This window comes from Pithys albifrons, chromosome 3 (assembly GCF_047495875.1).
Source record: "Pithys albifrons albifrons isolate INPA30051 chromosome 3, PitAlb_v1, whole genome shotgun sequence".
In the NCBI taxonomy this organism is placed as follows: Eukaryota; Metazoa; Chordata; class Aves; order Passeriformes; family Thamnophilidae; genus Pithys; species Pithys albifrons.
In genome coordinates, this window is record NC_092460.1 from 98834325 (window position 1) to 98851556 (window position 17232).

At 46.4% G+C, this 17232-nt stretch overlaps 1 protein-coding gene across 1 annotated transcript; it reads right to left on the minus strand.

The window, feature by feature from the left end:
- Positions 1-8653: 8653 nt before the first annotated feature.
- LOC139669611 (endonuclease domain-containing 1 protein-like) lies at positions 8654-14233 on the minus strand. Its single transcript, XM_071550113.1, has 3 exons — positions 13974-14233; positions 11732-12045; positions 8654-10419 (listed from the first exon to the last, which is right to left on the minus strand). Exons 2-3 carry the CDS (start codon positions 12014-12016, stop codon positions 9877-9879), a joined length of 828 nt encoding a protein of 275 aa, XP_071406214.1. The 5' UTR covers positions 12017-12045; positions 13974-14233; the 3' UTR covers positions 8654-9876.
- Between the last annotated feature and the right edge of the window lie 2999 nt (positions 14234-17232).

Below are 17232 nucleotides of genomic sequence, written 5' to 3' on the forward strand. Positions count from 1 at the left end.
TACAGAAGGCAGCAGTCAGAAAATTCATCTTATCTGAAGAGATATCCAAACCTACCCCATGTCCAATCAGCTTTAACAACAAAGTTATCTACAACTGAGGCACAGCAGTGGGACAAGGTCCCCTTTTCCAACCTACCTGAGATGGACAAGAGCCCAGATCTTGCACTGGCATTGGAGAAAAAAGCCTGAAGAAACCCAGGCCATGGAAGCCCCAGTTCCTGAACATCATCTCTCTCCCTTCTGCTCTGAGGACCTCCCCACAGCACAGACTCAGCTGACATTCAGAAACGTGTGTCCATCTGCTCAGCTGGCATTATCTCAGCACCCAACCCCAGACTGGGAACTTGCAGACACCTGGATACAGGAAAGGAAGGGGCCAAGCAGATGGCAGCAGCAAGCACGAGGGTAACACCTCTGTCTTACCAGTACCGTGGCTGCTGCAATGCAAATACTGAGGGGCAGCTCTTCCCGGGGGGGATGCCATTCCTGCCAATGCCCATCTACAGCTTTGCTGATTGTCTGTCCTGTACAGGAAAGGGCACTGTTGCAGAAACTTCTTTTTCTTGAACAGAAACAAGTGCTTTTTTGTCTGTCTCAGCATTGACATGACTTTCAGCAGTTAGGAAGGTCAATCCTTTTGGAGAAAACCCTGAAGAGGTCTCTGTGATGGTGGCAGCCAGGCAGGGTGCTCTGCCTTCTTTCAGAGGCAGCACAGGCTTTGGGGTAGCAGTGATGTTTCCATTTCCAATTCTAGACATTCTACAGAGTGATTTTAAACTAATTAGCATTTTGAATAACGCAGACAGGACAGGCAGCTGGAAGGATTCATGGGACAGAAATCTGTCACAGCCTCTGAAAGACTCAGCCCACCTTTCACTGCAGAAGGCTCCGGGCTGAGGACTGTTGAAGGGTTCAGCAGTCTCCTTTGACAATTGTTCCATTCTTACTCTTTTCCCAGACCTTCATCTCTTCATAGCCATTGGATTCAAAATGCAGAACTACACACACCATTGCTCTGATTCAAAACATCTGGTCCTTTATCTCTGTATCAGCTCAGGATCAGGAATTTGGAGACCAGTGAGTAGGAAACTGAGAACATGAACCACAAGCAGTGGCTTTTTACAGTGCTTTGCTGAGCATGACCCTCTCTGCCCTAAATAAAGCAGAGGAGTTCCTGAAATGTCCTTTTGCAAAACCAACTCCATGAACTTAAAATATATCTAACTAGCTGTGCATCAGATATATAGAATGTATATAGGTGACTTGCCTTGAATTTCTCTCCCAAATCATTCCTTCTGTCCTTGCCACCCTTACCACAAAATATAATAGAGCTGCACAATTCAGTGCTGGCATAAACTCCCATTTCTCCTTGGAGAGCACATGTAGGAGCTGAGCAACTCCAGCCTGCACTTTGTCTGATGCATTTATTTCAAAGCGAAGGAAACATTTTAACTATTGGAGTCAATGGTGAGAAAGGAGCAAGAGCTTACCCTGAAGCAGAGTCTCAGAACAGGCAGCTGAACTGCTCCTTCCCTCTTCTCCTTGGAGGAACAGTCCCTCAGGAGTCCCACTGAAATATATAGCCTGTCATAAATCTGGCCCTTCTGATAAACAGAGAATTTTACAGAAGTTTTCTGTCGTTAATCAGGGGAGATTTGTTCATCCTTGTCCAGCAATGGGGTGACAGTTGCTCTTTGCAATCTCTTCTGGTTTTCTCCAAAGGCAGCTGACTTGCAGCATCAGCTGTGGGGAGCAGATAACTGGCTCTGGTGACTTCTCTGTCCTTTCCTCATTCCTCACATGTAGTGGCAACTGCTGCAGCAGCACCTACACATGTTTCTGTTCCCATCAGAACATCTCTGGTGGCATGAGGCCAACTGGCCTGTCTCTGAGTACACTCAGATATTCACAGTTTGCTCTTCTACAGCCGCTCAGAATAGAATTAATATGGTCAGGCTACATCTTTGCCCTTTCAAGATTGCCAGGGCTTTGTAGGAGCACTTCTTCATGTCACCAGCCTGAGAAAGAAAAGGCCTTGAGAGCACATTAGAGCCCCTTCCAGTTCTTTAAAGGTGTCCTAGAGAGCTGGAGAGAGACTTTGCACGAGGGTGTGGAGCTGACAGGATGAGGTGGAATGGCTTTAAACTGAAGAAGTGCAGATTTAGGTTGGATGTTAGGAAGAAATTCTTCCCTGTGAGGGTGATGAGGCCCTGGCACAGGTTGCCCAGAGTAGCTGTGGCTGCTGCATCCTCGGAAATGTTGAAGACCAGGTTGGACAGGGCTCTGAGCAGCCTGGTCTAGTGGAAGGTGTCCATACTCATGACAGCAGATTGGAACAGGATCATCTTTCAAGTCCCTTCCACCACATAATGGTGTTTGGTTCTGTGATCATTCATTCACAACTAAACTGGACTCACTTTTCTCCACTTCCAAAAGTCCAGGAATACTGGGACAATGGGTTAGTTGTCACAAGCAGAAATGACCAGAACTTTGGTAGAACAAAGTGTGTTTAAAGAAAGTGCTTGAGTCATGCAGGTCATTTTGTCCCTGATAACCCGGGACTGGCATCTGAAACAAATTGTTTTCAAGGTAGATAAGGGAGAAGTCTGATAAGAAGCAGATGTGGCAGAGGTGGGGCAATGCTTTTTATCATATTTCCTTCTTTCTGATGAGGCCAAACTGGCACAAGAAAGCAGCAGTTGTGAGAAGCAGGGCCAAACAGTGGTCGTGTCATTAGAAAGGGCAACACACACCCAAAGGCCCCTGAAGCATCCCCTGACTCATTTCCACTGTGTAGCATCACAGAGTGTAAAACCCCTGGCCAGGGGAGGTTGTGGGGCATTGCCACGGAAGGCTGAACATGTAGAACCATCAACTCTTTGTGCCACTGGCCCCCACCACCAACGGATCAAGGCAACGGAGACTGAAATTGCAGGTCTTGGTTGCTGGGTGTACAGATGGTGATATCCTTCCTCTCCACTATCTGCTCTTGTCCTTCCCCTCTCTTTCTGTCTTTTCCTTATAGTTTTTCTACTTCATACTTTCTTATTGTTACAGAAAAGAACCAAAATGGCTACAGAGTTGTTTTAAAGTAAATCTGCCTCATCCAGACACTGGTCATTCAGCATTGTTTCATTCTACTCTGCCCCAAGAGTAGCCCAGTCCACTTTCATAGGATCAGATATAAACTCTTCTTGGAGTGTGTGGAGATTGTCCCTTGATGGTGATGCCCCTTCAGTGTTACTCTTCAAGGTTAAGAGAAAGAGGTCTGCCCATAAGTGTTGATATGATGAGTTACATCAACCTCTAATTAATGACTGTTTCTTTTTCTAATTTTTATTTAATTGCTGTAATATAATTGCTATAAGGGCTGTAGTATAATTGCATTGGTATAGTGCTCTATACTATCCTATCCTATACACTACTGGTAGTTTTCACTTTTATATTGTGCAGTAAATAGATTTATTAAGATCCATTGTCTGATCATTAAACTCTATGGGACAAAGTTGTATTGAAAACTGTTGATAAAGTCTCTGACTAAATTAGATCCAGCCACAGCTATGCTCCTCTTGGAGAACAGCTTTAGAAGGAGAAGGTCCTTTCTGCATGTCATAACTCAGCATGAGGGCTTCTCTAATAACCTTTGTCTAAAGCCCCACTGTCAGCCACAACAGATCTCCCCTTGAGTAGATACACCTCTCAAAGTTAGTCCTCTAGACTGCGAGATTCCTTATTGTGTCAGATTCTCAGTAAGTGGATTGGCAATGAGCACAACGATACTTTGAAATCTCAGGTAAGTGATATGAAGAACTGGTGCACATCTTATCCTCTAGGCATAAATCATTGACCAAATCCAGGACTAAGTCAGGATCCAGTCACAACTACACTCCCATCTGAGAAGGAGTTTAGAATGCAAAGGGGTCCATTCTGAATGCTATAACTCAACAGGAGGGTCTCCCTGACACATCTTTCTGACCCTGCCCTCTGTGCAGTCCATACTCAAGCGTACCTTACCATGGAACCCCATCAAACCACTGCCATGTGCACTATCAAACTCTTAAATCACTGATGTTGTTTATCAGCAGACTTAGCGCTGCCTCTCCCACGGCAATTTGGGAAGCAAATGTACTTTCCCTGCAAGTTTGGAGCACAGCCCATTCTCCCTCCTCCGAGCTTTGCTCACCTTTGCAGGCAGCAAGTCACTCATCTGCACCAAGGTGCAAACCTTTTCCGGAGAAAAGCAGCAGCACCAAACTGATGAACTGCTCCAGTCCACTGCTGCTCTTGTTGGCAGCAAGGGAACTCAAAAGACAGTAGGTTTGACTGGAAAGTGCCTCACACTTTACAGTGTTTCCCAAGGTAAAATGGAAGTTCAAAGATATTAAAACAACTCTGGGGCCTGAATTTGTGGAATTTCCTTGTCTTTCTACTATGCAGTGAATTTCTGTCATATTCTCTGATCCTGGGAGTTGTACATTTAAGACTTTCTACAGCCCAAAGTCAGAAGAAACACACCACATACCTCAGATCGTCAAGAGGAGCACACAATTCCAGAATCCTGGTTACAACTCTTAGAGGAGATCCCAGCAGCTTGTCTGTCTTTACAAGGAGAGATGGATCACGTCCAACGGTCTCTGCACCAACCAGCTTTGTCTGCAAGAAACTCCACTGGGAGAGCCACGCGTCAATAAATACACACTTTTCTAGTGGACATTAATTGTGCTAAGGGTAATTAGCAATCACATTTTGATGATTCCCAGTTAATCTGTTGGCTCACTCCATATGGAAATGAGGGTATTGATTGCAAGCGGAAATATGTCAGAGCAGACTCCAGTGGGAGAGCCTTGTTGCTCATGAGGAAGAGGAGACCTTGTGATCAGGGGCTGTGCCTTGGGTCCTCTCTGCTGGACTTAGCATCCTCTGGAGCCCGTGGATGTGGCATGGCAGGAAGGGCCAGGTCTCTGCAGTCAGTGGCCAACACTGATCTTCCCTTCTCCTCCAAATGTGTTGACTGTACTCATTCAGTGCTTGGTGCCACCAGCCAGGAGAGAGATGATAATGGTGCATCCTGGCAGGTGGCAAATCCTGCTGATACACAGACATGACCTCGTGTTAAGAGACTGAAGTTGTGATTTAAAAGAAAACCATTGTAGATGCTGAAATTGACAGGAGAGTCCTTATTCCTGTCATGTGTAATCTTAGAATCATAAAATACCCTGAGTTGAAGGGACCCACAAGGATTACAAAGTCTGACTCTTATACCTATTAAAACAACAATCCCACCATGTGTGTGATAGCTTTGTCTAAATGTTCTTTGAACTCACACAGGCTTGGTGCTGTGACCACTTTCCTGGGGAGCATCTACAAGTGATCAGTCACATTTTAGGGGAAGAACCTTTTCCTACTATGCAACCTAAACTTTCCAGTTTCAGGCCATTGCCTGGGGTCCTGACACTGGTCATGAGAGAGAAGAGATCAGTGGTTGCCCCTCTGCTGCCCCTCGTGGGGAAGCTGCAGACCACGATGAAGTTGAGGTTTCCTCTCAGCCTCCTCTTTTCCCAGCTGAAGAAGCCAAGTGACCACAGCCACTCCTCACAGAGCTTCCCCACTAAGCTTTTCACCATCTTTCTAATGAGAAGTTATGTCATTTTGTAGTTTTGGGAATTTCTTGGCACTCATGAAAAATTCAGAAGACTGAGTAAACAGATCCCCTGAGTAAAGAGATTCTCCATAAATCTTGTGCAATGCTCACTGCTCCCCCCCCCTCCTCCCCCCCCACCCCCACCCCGGAGTTTCCTGAACACATTTGTAATAAAAGCTTCTAGGCAGGTGATAAAATGCCACTGAGGTCGATCTTAGGTACTCATTGGAAAACTTCTTAAGTTTAAGTTAGGATCTGTGCTCGACAGTGCAGGAACAAACAGCCTGCACTGCCCAACTGCAGAGTGATGATTTTTCTTACAATGGACAAAGACATGAGCCAACCTCTTAGGCTGAGTACATACAGTGGGAGCTCAGTGTGAAACCCTTTGCATTTTGAGTGCACCAGACATGGAAATGTGTTCCAAGGGCATGTCAAGGATGTGAATGTTAAAGACTGTAACTAAACCTAAACACCATAAAACTGGTTGCTTAAAATTGGCATCTGGAATAGAAGCTGAGCACCAGTGGGAATAGGCAGGTCACTCTCAGACACTGCAGCCCACTGCTGCATCATGATGTGTGTGTGAAGAAAGTAGCCAGGACTCTAACCCTGGTCTGATTAAGATCATGTCCTAATTAATCTGTATTCACGAGAAACTGGCCCTTGGAGACAGACTAACACAGACTATCAGTTGTAAGAAGCCCCTCCTACCTCACCCCATCTAAATTACTTAAGTTCCATCAACTCTGGTTTGGGCTAAGCAGGATCCACCCTGTTAAGAGCTGGTTCTCAGCACTCCCTGTGCAGTCAGTACAAGAGGAACACACACTTCCAGGGCACAGCTCCCAGCAGAGAGATGAAGGGAATTCCACTACAAAAGTGCTGATTTCTCTCTGAGGACCATAAGGATTCCAAGAGTGACAAGCTCTGATTTGCACCTCTCGGATTACATGAGGTGAGTCACACTCTGTGTTGACATCTCTATACACGTGAAGTCTAAATTATATTACTCAGCCAAAGCATAATATCAAAATACAAAACTCATCCTTTTCCAAAGCTATTTCCTTATGGACAGACCTCTGGTACAAACAACCTCTCCTCATTCATTGTCATGATCTTGACCTGTCAGTCCCACAGGAATTTGAGGGGAGTTTCCTCACCTGCTGTGCTCAGCACCTTCCCTGTGTGGGAGGAGCTTTTCTTGAGAGAAAAACAGATAAATCATCAGCATAACAAGAACAGGAGGGAATGATGCACTTCGTGGAATTCTGTGTTTAATGTTCTTACATCCAGATGTTTGATGTGTTTCCAGAACACAACAGAGGGTGAGGACTAGAGACTATTTCTCCTACCTCTTGGCTGGGTTGGCTGGGGTTAGAGTGGAGCTCTCTACCTCTTAGTGCCCAAATAGTTGCTGGCACCAAAGATCACCTGGTGTGAAGATGAGCTCATGCTAAAGTAGCCATGGGCTAGATGCAATTTCAGGTGCCTGAGTAGTGAAGTCAAAAGCTCTTTGTGCAGGTGACTCACCCTGAGTCAGACCTGCTGCTACACCAAGAGCCAGGTCATGGATGCAACAGAGCAAGTCAAGAGACAGCTTATGCCTCCTCTGGGCTGACTCTTCTCCGTGGGATGCAGCCTTACCTTGCAACATTTCCATTTCAAAACAAGCAAATGGAGAAATTTGAAATGGGTATTTCCAGCAGGATGAGAGAGTAAAATGGGAACACAGAGAGTGGAGGGATTTGCAGGTGTAACTGGAGTAGGGTGAGAAAATCAGCCATAAAAATAGGCTCTCCATAGAATACAATATTGCCTTCGAAGACTGACTGCCAGTGAGGGACATTATCTGTGGCAGACAAGGCAGTTGATGTGGTCAGAGAAGTGCTGGGCTGCAGTAGTCAGGCAAGCTGCAAGAGGAGCTGACCCATGATCTACCATTTGGGTTTAATGAGAGGCTGTTTCTCTCTGGAAAAGGAAAAGCATCTTTTTGTCTAATCTTTATCCTAGTAAAAAATTTCTACTTAGGTAAATATATCCGGTTTGCCATCCTTGGTCCTGCAGGATAAAGTTGTGTAAAGGTTCAATTACACCTCTATAATACTTTAGACATAAACAATTGACAAAATCTGGGGCTAAGATTGGATCCAAATGCACCCAGGATCCTCTTTGAGAAGGAGTTTACAAAGCAAGGGCGTCTTTTTTGCACTTTGTGACTCAACAGGAGATTCTCTAAAAAGCATTTTCTGAACTCCCATTTTGTCCACTGCACCACCTTTAAGGGAAAGGGGGCACTCAAGATTTGTAAGTGCTTGGGGTGGAAAGGGGTAACGTAAGTCATAGAGTTCTCAAAAACTCACCAGATTTTCTTAGTAAATTACACACTTGGCATGGAAATTGGTGTGGTATTCCCTGACCTCTTGTAGAAGCACATGGCAGTGGGTGTCTTTTTGTAGATCTGTTTCCCCAGCCTGAAAACAGGTTTCTGACTTCCTGTGCAAAATACTTTCCATGCACAATCTGTTCTATCAGACCTTTCTGAAAATGGGTCAGAGGGCTCTGGCAGCCTTGGGTGGTCTTGTTCCTCCCCTGCAGTCCATGTCCACTTCTTGGCCTCATGCCTATACTTGCCCTGTACTGTGTTGTGCTTATCTCCAGCAACTACAATCAGAATATTTGTCCCATAAAAGTGCTCTGGGTACTGTGATGTTACTTGTGGTGGAAATTTCAGAAAGAAGCAACTTGTGGTTTATACATAAGGTGACCCTGCAATCCAGCACCGGAGCAAATCAATTTTATTGTGTACTACTCAGGGACTAAATGATCTGGCACATATTGGTCTTTTGATTGATGCATTGAATACTTTGATTTTATTGAATACACTGAATACATTGGATACATTTGACAAAGTCATTTTTGCATAAATCAATCTGCAGAGGAGGGTCAGAGGCATAGCAGAGAATGATGTTATCCAAGCAGTGTATCACAGAAATTTATCTTTGACTTGTCAAAGATTTCTGTATATCTGATGCCTGAGCTGCCTGTCTCATAACTCAGAATCCTGTAACATGCAGGTTTCAAAAGCAAACAAAACCTTGTTCCCTAGATCTCAGAATCACTGAATTGTTGAGGTTTGGAGAGACCTCTCAAGATCTCCTAGTCCAGATCCCTGGTCAATCAGGTTCTGTTAGAGCAGGTTGTCCAGGATCACATCCAGTTGGGATTTGATTATTTCCAGCAATGGAGACTTCACAACATCTGTGGGAAACCTGAACTTCCCCAGTCTCAGAGCCTTCCTAAGGAGGTGAGGGACAGGTCAGCAGCACACTGCCAGGGACAGCTGATGAGGAGAGGAAGGAACTAAGGTCTGTATCTGGGTATGGAAAAAAGGGAAAACAAGGCAAAGACCTTCTGGTCTCAGCAAGAAGCTCTGATTTCCTTGTCCATGGCATCTTATCTTGCTGGCTCCTCCAGAGTGTCAGGGCAAGGACTCATCCCTAAGAGCTCTCTGCCAGGATGGGCAGCAAAGCAAACCAGCTCTGCCCACCTCTTTCTCCCTTTCAGTAGAGGAGCAGTTACTCTGAGGGACAGAGCTGGAAACACACCAAAGAAGGAAGCAGGACAGACACTGCATAGGACGTTTGTTCTCCTCTCATCTGCTTTGTGAGATGCCACCTGCATTTCTGCCTCCAGTTCTGGGACCCACAACATGAGAAGGACACAAACCTGTTAGGGTCGAGTCAAGAGGAGGCCACAAGGATACTCTGAGAGCTGGAGCACCTCTGCTGTGGAGACAGGCTGAGAGAGCTGGGGCTGTTCAACCTTGGGAAGAAAATGCTCTGAGAAAGGACTCAGATGAAAATCCAGTGCCTAAAAGGGCTTCAAAAGAGTTGGAGAGGGACTTTGGACTAGGGCATGGAATGAGAGGACAAGAGGAAATGGCTTCACTTTGGCAGCAGGCAGGGTTACATGAGGTACTGTGAAGAAATTCTTTCCTGTGAGAGTGGTGATGCACTGGTAAAAGTTGCCCAGAGATGCTGTGGCTGACCCAGACCTGGAAGTGTTCAAGGCCAGATTGGATGGGGCATTGATCAGGCTGGTCTAGGGGGACATGTCCCTGCCCATTGTGGGGGAGTTGGAACTCGTCCCTTTCAACCCAAACCATTCTGTGATTCTGTGATTCTCTAAGATGTGGTAAAACCCCTTGAGCTTTTACACCCTGAATCAGAGGCTTATTTCCGAGGACAGTCACTGTGGAACAGAGAAACCTCCTCCAACCCATACAGTGAGGCCAACTTGGCCTCCAGCTCCCCCAGAGTGAGGAGATCAACCTTGTTCTTGTTGTTCTCGGCAATGACTGCCCAAGCCCTCATGCCAGTACCAGTCTCACAGCAGGCACTTGACCAGATGTGGCTGGGGATATTCACCCTCCCACTGGGGATCTTGCTGTTCCCAGGCACAGCACCCACGATGACGTAGGTGCTGTTACAGCCCTTGGTCTTCTTAATCATTGTTCCTTGCTCGTACTTCGTCCAGGCGCCATTGTTGAGTTTCTCATCCTGGGGCACTATGTTGGTGAGGGTATTGGTAGGCAGCTTTTTTCTGTAGGTTGGGTGGTGGCCAACGGGGTTCAAGTGGCCACGGGTCAAACCCTTCAGGCCCTTGTAGTCTTCGAGGACAGCCTGGCTCCTTTTGATTTCCTCTATGTTGACATGGTACTCATCTATGAGGGTTGACTCAGTATTCATTTCTTTGGGATAAGTTGAGCCCATCAGCTTGAAAGGTAAAGAAGGAGAAAACGTGTTAGACTTGGGGAAGAGAATAATGGAGCAATAGTTTTCCCTGGAGCTGAAGTCTCCAAGTGTCAAGAACACATTTTTTGCCATTTTTTGTGCATGGGAATGTATGAAGCCGAGAGAACCCCTATAGGTGCCCCTCCTGGATGAACACTAGAGCCTTAAAGAAAAAGACATTCAGAATCTGACTGCTCTCCTTGTGACCTTTGTGATCCAGTCTGCAGCCTGTGCTGGGAGTGTGGGTAGATATATGAGACTGAGCATTTGCCACTCCAAGGTTTGAAAGGTGACTTTGGTGACAAACCTTCTCTGAGACATCTGGTTCCCTTTTGTTGTGTCTCCACACTCACATCTACCCAGGGATCTCCCCAGATTCTCCCACCCCCTTCTCTCACTCTATGATTCTGTGTGTGGCTGCTACAGGTGCACCACACTCCTGGAACATCAGTGTTTGCCTCCATACACAAGGAGATGTGTTGAGAAACCAGTCCTAGAGGTGAGGTTTTCCAGGGAGGGCTACAATTCATTGCAAGAATTAAGGTTGTTTTCTTCATTAATCAAAAAGACCTCAGTGAAAAGGGGATCTGCTCCTGCAATCCTAATAACATGTCTCAGAGCTGATCTGGGCCAGGAAGCAATTTCTGCAGCCTCACTGGACAGACATTAGAAATGATCAGCCTCTTGCAGGAGCTCATAATCCCCAAACAGTACTGAGGAAACTAAATAGTGACAGAAGATTTCAGAAGACAGTTACTAAAATCAAAGATTTTGCAGATGGCCTGGCTCTGTGGTCCAGGAGGATAAAAAGCCACATTGGCTGGGGCTCTGAGCAGCCAGGTCTCATGGAAGATGGCCCTGCCCATGGCAGGGGCCAATTAAATGTAATGATCATTAAAGTCTTTTTCAACACAAACCCCTCTATAATTCTATGATTCCATGGAAAGAGAGAAACTTTCATCCTTCTAAATGTGGAGACTGCAGTGGTGAAGTACCATATTAGCTGTTTGAGTTCCAGTGAATAACAAATGCAGACAATTTTCTTTAAAACTACAACACCTTTCTTTTCATCTTTAGCAGAAGGTGTTTAATCTTCCTCTGGACCAGAGCACACGACTTTCTTTTGTGACTCATTAACAACTACATTCCATCCTGCTACTCTGTTCTTTCCAAGGTCCTAAATTTCCTCTATCTGTCCTCTGGAATTTGCTTGGCTGTTTTTACTGAATATCTAAATGCTGCAGATGATCTTTTAATGACTGAAGGGTGACATGGCATGAGAAAGGACACTCACCTGGGGCTCAACCATCCATATCTGAGGTTTTGGGGATTCTCCAGGTTCGTATTTGTAAGCAGAGTACATGGGAATACGCCGACTTTTGTCATACAGGGTGGCAAAGCAATACTGGTTGTCGTAAACCTGACAGATCCAGGCTGGGTCCTCTGGCTTCAGGGCACTGTTTGGGGGGGTGTTCTGGTAGAAAAACTCAAGACAGCTGTCAAAGGATGTCCCCACCTCGCTGTGTCCCAGCCAGAGGCAGCTCGCCCAGACCTGCAGCAGCAGCAGCAGCCACAGCATTGTGGGAGAAGTGAACGGCTCTTGCTGTCCTGGAAGGCAAATGCAGTGAGACACTGAACTTGGAGGGAGCTGGTCATGGTCTGGAATCATTTTTGTGCTTGAGGGAAACAGCTGGCAGAGGAGGGGACTATGAGAGACCAAGCAGGGGGTAACATCTGTCCTGCTGGATATGGAAAAAATCATCAGAGCAATAAGAGAGAAATCTAAAATAGGTTTAAGGTGCTTACAGGAGGTAGCAGGGGAAGAACTCAGCCCACATGAGGAAGGATCCAAATTCACCCTCTGTCCAATCAGTACTCACAGCAAAGTTATCTTTGAACTGGGGAACAGCAGTGGGACAAGGTCCCCTTTTCCAACCTACCTGAGATGGACCACAACTCAGCTTTGCACTGGCATTGGAGAAAAAAGCCCAAAGCAACCCAGGCCATGGAAGTCCCAGTTCCTGAACATCATCTCTCTCCCTTCTGCTCTGAGGACCTCCCCACAGCACAGACTCAGCTGACATTCAGAAACGTGTGTCCATCTGCTCAGCTGGCATTATCTCAGTACCCAACCCCAGACTGGGAACTTGCAGACACCTGGATACAGGACAGGAAGGGGCCAAGCAGATGGCAGCAGCAAGCACGAGGGTAACACCTCTGTCTTACCAGTACCGTGGCTGCTGCAATGCAAATACTGAGGGCCAGCTCTTCCCAGGGGGGGATGCCATTCCTGCCAATGCCCATCTACAGCTTTGCTGATTGTCTGTCCTGTACAGGAAAGGGCACTGTTGCAGAAACTTCTTTTTCTTGAACAGAAACAAGTGCTTTTTTGTCTGTCTCAGCATTGACATGACTTTCAGCAGTTAGGAAGGTCAATCCTTTTGGAGAAAACCCTGAAGAGGTCTCTGTGATGGTGGCAGCCAGGCAGGGTGCTCTGCCTTCTTTCAGAGGCAGCACAGGCTTTGGGGTAGCAGTGATGTTTCCATTTCCAATTCTAGACATTCTACAGAGTGATTTTAAACTAATTAGCATTTTGAATAACGCAGACAGGACAGGCAGCTGGAACGATTCATGGGACAGAAATCTGTCACAGCCTCTGAAAGACTCAGCCCACCTTTCACTGCAGAAGGCTCTGGGCTGAGGACTGTTGAAGGGTTCAGCAGTCACCTTTGACAATTGTTCCGTTCTTACTCTTTTCCCAGACCTTCATCTCTTCATTTCCATTGGATTGAGGATGTGGGGCTACACACGCCCTTTCTCTGATCCAAGACATCTGGACCTTCATCCCTGTCTCAGCTCAGGATCAGAAACGTGGGGGCCAGTGAGCAGGAAACTGAGAATATGAACCACAAGCAGTGGCTTTTTTCAGTGCTCTGCAGAGCATGACGCTCTCTGCCCCAAATGAAGCAGAGATGCTCCTGAGATGTCCTTTTGCACAACCACCTCCCTCAACTTAAAGTATATCTATCTAAATTTATATCATACCAACGTCCCATGGGAAATAGCATCTCAGGACTCTGCTTGCAGCCCCTAAAGTGGCAGAGGACTTTCAAATGCCTCTGGTGCAGTCTGAGACTGGCTGTTTATATAGGATCCTCAGGAAGGAAGAGTTGTAAGATTTCAGAACATGGTAGAGGGTAAGTTTGTCCAGGATTGCAGCCAGCTCATGTGTTTTTCTAGAGGTTTTCTGCAAGGCCATGGGTGGAATTATGGTCCTCAATAAGCTCTGCCCCACACCTCTCCTCCCTGCCACTCCACTTCTTATTCATGTGTTTTCTTCCCAAACCACACCTTGCTCTCTTTAACAGAAAACATCAAAGAGCTGCACAATTCAATGCAGGCAAAACTCACATTTCTCCTCAGATGACACGTGTTGGAGCTCAGCAGCTCCAGCCTGCACTTTCACCTATTTGTTTCCAAGCAAAGGAAACACTTGAACTATTGGTGTCAATGGTGAGAAAGGAGCAAGAGCTTACCTTAAAGCAGAAACTCAGAACAGGCAGCTGAACTGCTCCTTCCCTCTTCTCCTTGGAGGAACAGTTGTCTGATCCCTCAGGAGTCCCACTGAAATATATAGCCTGTCATAAATCTGCCCCTTCTGATAAACAGAGAATTTTACAGAAGTTTTCTGTCGTTAATCAGGGGAGATTTGTTCATCCTTGCCCAGCAATGGGGTGACAGTTGCTCTTTGCAATTTCTTCTGGTTTTCTCCAAAGGCAGCTGACTTGCAGCATCAGCTGTGGGGAGCAGATAACTGGCTCTGGTGATTTCTCTGTCCTTTCCTCATTCCTCACATGTCGTGGCCGCTGCTGCTGCAGCACCTACACATGTTTCTGTTCCCATCAGAACATCTCTGGTGGCATGAGGCCAAGTGGCCTGTCTCTCAGTACACTCAGATATTCACAGTTTGCTCTTCTACAGCCGCTCAGAATAGAATTAATATGGTCAGGCTACATCTTTGCCCTTTCCAGATTGCCAGGGCTTTGTAGGAGCACTTCTTCATGCCACCAGCCTGAGAAAGAAAAGGCCTTGAGGGCACAGTAGAGCCCCTTCCAGTTCTTTAAAGGTGTCCTAGAGAGCTGGAGAGAGACTTTGCACGAGGGTGTGGAGCTGACAGGATGAGGTGGAATGGCTTTAAACTGAAGAAGTGCAGATTTAGGTTGGATGTTAGGAAGAAATTCTTCCCTGTGAGGGTGATGAGGCCCTGGCACAGGTTGCCCAGAGTAGCTGTGGCTGCTGCATCCTTGGAAATGTTGAAGACCAGTTTGGACAGGGCTCTGAGCAGCCTGGTCTAGTGGAAGGTGTCCATACTCATGACAGCAGATTGGAACAGGATCATCTTTCAAGTCCCTTCCACCACATAATGGTGTTTGGTTCTGTGATCATTCATTCACAACTAAACTGGACTCACTTTTCTCCACTTCCAAAAGTCCAGGAATACTGGGACAATGAGTTAGTTGTCACAAGCAGAAATGACCAGAACTTTGGTAGAACAAAGTGTGTTTAACGAAAGTGCTTGAGTCGTGCAGGTCATTTTGTCCCTGATAACCCGGGACTGGCATCTGAAACAAATTGGTTTCAAGGCAGATAAGGGAGAAGTCTGATAAGAAGCAGATGTGGCAGAGGTGGGGCAATGCTTTTTTTCATATTTCCTTCTTTCTGGTGAGGCCAAACTGGCACAAGAAAGCAGCAGTTGTCACAAGCAGGGCCAAACAGTGGTCGTGTCATTAGAAAGGGCCACACACCCCCAAAGACCCCTGAAACATCCCCTGACTCATTTCCACTGTGTAGCATCACAGAGTGTAAAACCCCTGGCCAGGGGAGGTTGTGGGGCATTGCCACAGAAGGCTGAACATGTAGAACCATCAACTCTTTGTGGCACTGGCCCCCACCACCAACGGATCAAGGCAACGGAGACTGAAATTGCAGGTCTTGGTTGCTGGGTGTACAGATGGTGATATCCTTCCTCTCCACTATCTGCTCTTGTCCTTCCCCTCTCTTTCTGTCTTTTCCTTATAGTTTTTCTACTTCATACTTTTTTATTGTTACAGAAAAGAACCAAAATGGCTACAAGCATCCTTTCCACAACAACAGAGTTGTTTTAAAATAGATCTGTCTCATCCAGACACTGGTCATTCAGCGTTGTTTCATTCTACTCTACCCCAAGGGGTCTATAAGAAGGACCAGAGACATCCTGCCTCAGAGCCTGGCTGTAAAAAGAAACCATGAAGTTTTCATCACACCCCTGGGGTCTGCAAGATCATGGTTATCCATTTAATTGTTTTTTATAAAACTTTTGCTCTAACATGACATAACTGGCACTGCTGTGCCTTTCATGTTATTGTAGGCATTGCCTACGTGTTGTCCAGAGTTGTGCATTTCCTGGATGGGAAAGTTCTGTGAGTGATGTCCAATGAGCTTTGCTTCCCATTGGTCCACCTGCCATGTGGTCTGTTCTGTAAGACAAACCTCCATTTCTTCAATCTGTAAAGAATCCTGCTGGACCCTCCAATCCTCTCCCACTTGGGAGTTCTTGTACAGAGTGGGAGTACTTGTACAGGTGAAGTACTTCTGATAAGTGTTCCATATTGTGCTGGTTTAAAGGTGAACCAGCAGGGGAAATGAACTTACCACGAGAGAGATTATAAGTCAGAGCTAAAATTTAATAATAATATTACAATAAATACACTGACACAAAGGGAAATTGCTTTCAACTCACAAAACCCCAGCAGTATAACCCACTGTCCTGGGGCACAAACCCAAAGAGGTTTGTTTGCCCTTGTGCTGAGACCTGCGTGGTTCCCCCAAATCCAAAGCAAAAGGATGTGAAAAACCTGTTGGTGCAGGCAAGGGCTGTGGTCTGGTCAAGAGTGGTGGTCTCCTCCTGTCAAGATCCTGCTGCTCCTCTGGATCCAACAAGAAGTTCCCGAAGTATTCTTACCCACCACTTATGTACCCTCAGGGAGCACCCAGTCCCTCCCCCAGGGCGGGGACTCACACAATGGGTGATTAACTCTGGAGTCAGGGGGTATTGTTGAACTGTTGATGGCCCATTAGCAGCCACACCCCCTCAGGCTGGTTGTGAAGGTGATAATGAGTCCCTGGGCAGCTGCTGCAAATGGTCCATTGTCCTTGGGGAATGAATAGAGGGGGTAGAGTACACAGCATTGATCACCCCCACATAGTGATAGCTGGTCCCTCCTGCTGAACTAGGACACATGTTGTATTTTAAAAGAAGCAAGGCCAGCAGCAATTTTTTCTGGGGATATTGTACCAAAGTCCAGATCTGGCTTCTCTGTGTGAATATTCTCCTGATTTCCACTTTAGTTTTGTATGAAATGCTAAAGGCAGCAGTCCAACTGGGCAAGCTGGGAGGTAGCTGAGCAAATGGAGGAAAATGGAAAAACCTTCTGTGACTGCAGTACTGGAAAAAGGGGATTTTGAACTGTCAGCACCTCCAAGCTGATTTCTGTCTCTTTTGCTCTTCCCATGTGTTTCTCATGCTTGCTGTGGGGTCAAAGGCATTTCTGGGTACTATTAGGGGCAAAGGTCCCAGCCAGACTCCAAGGGAGCTGATGGAGATGGGATTCTTGGGGATGGTCATGCAGCCTATGGGACCAGATCTTGGAAACCAGGAGCAGTCAGGCATGGGGTGAGCAGTGGTGAGGATGAGTGTGATTTTAAGCCCCCGGGGGATGTGAAGAGGTGGGTGAGTGAGTCAGAGGTAGCCCCATG

Coding starts and splice junctions, on each gene's coding strand:
- LOC139669611 (XM_071550113.1), bottom strand. CDS start 12,016: ATGCTGTGGCTGCTGCTGCTGCTGCAGGTCTGGGCGAGCTGCCTCTGG. Junction 10,420..11,731: donor TATGGATGGTTGAGCCCCAG/GTGAGTGTCCTT, acceptor TTACCTTTCAAG/CTGATGGGCTCAACTTATCC.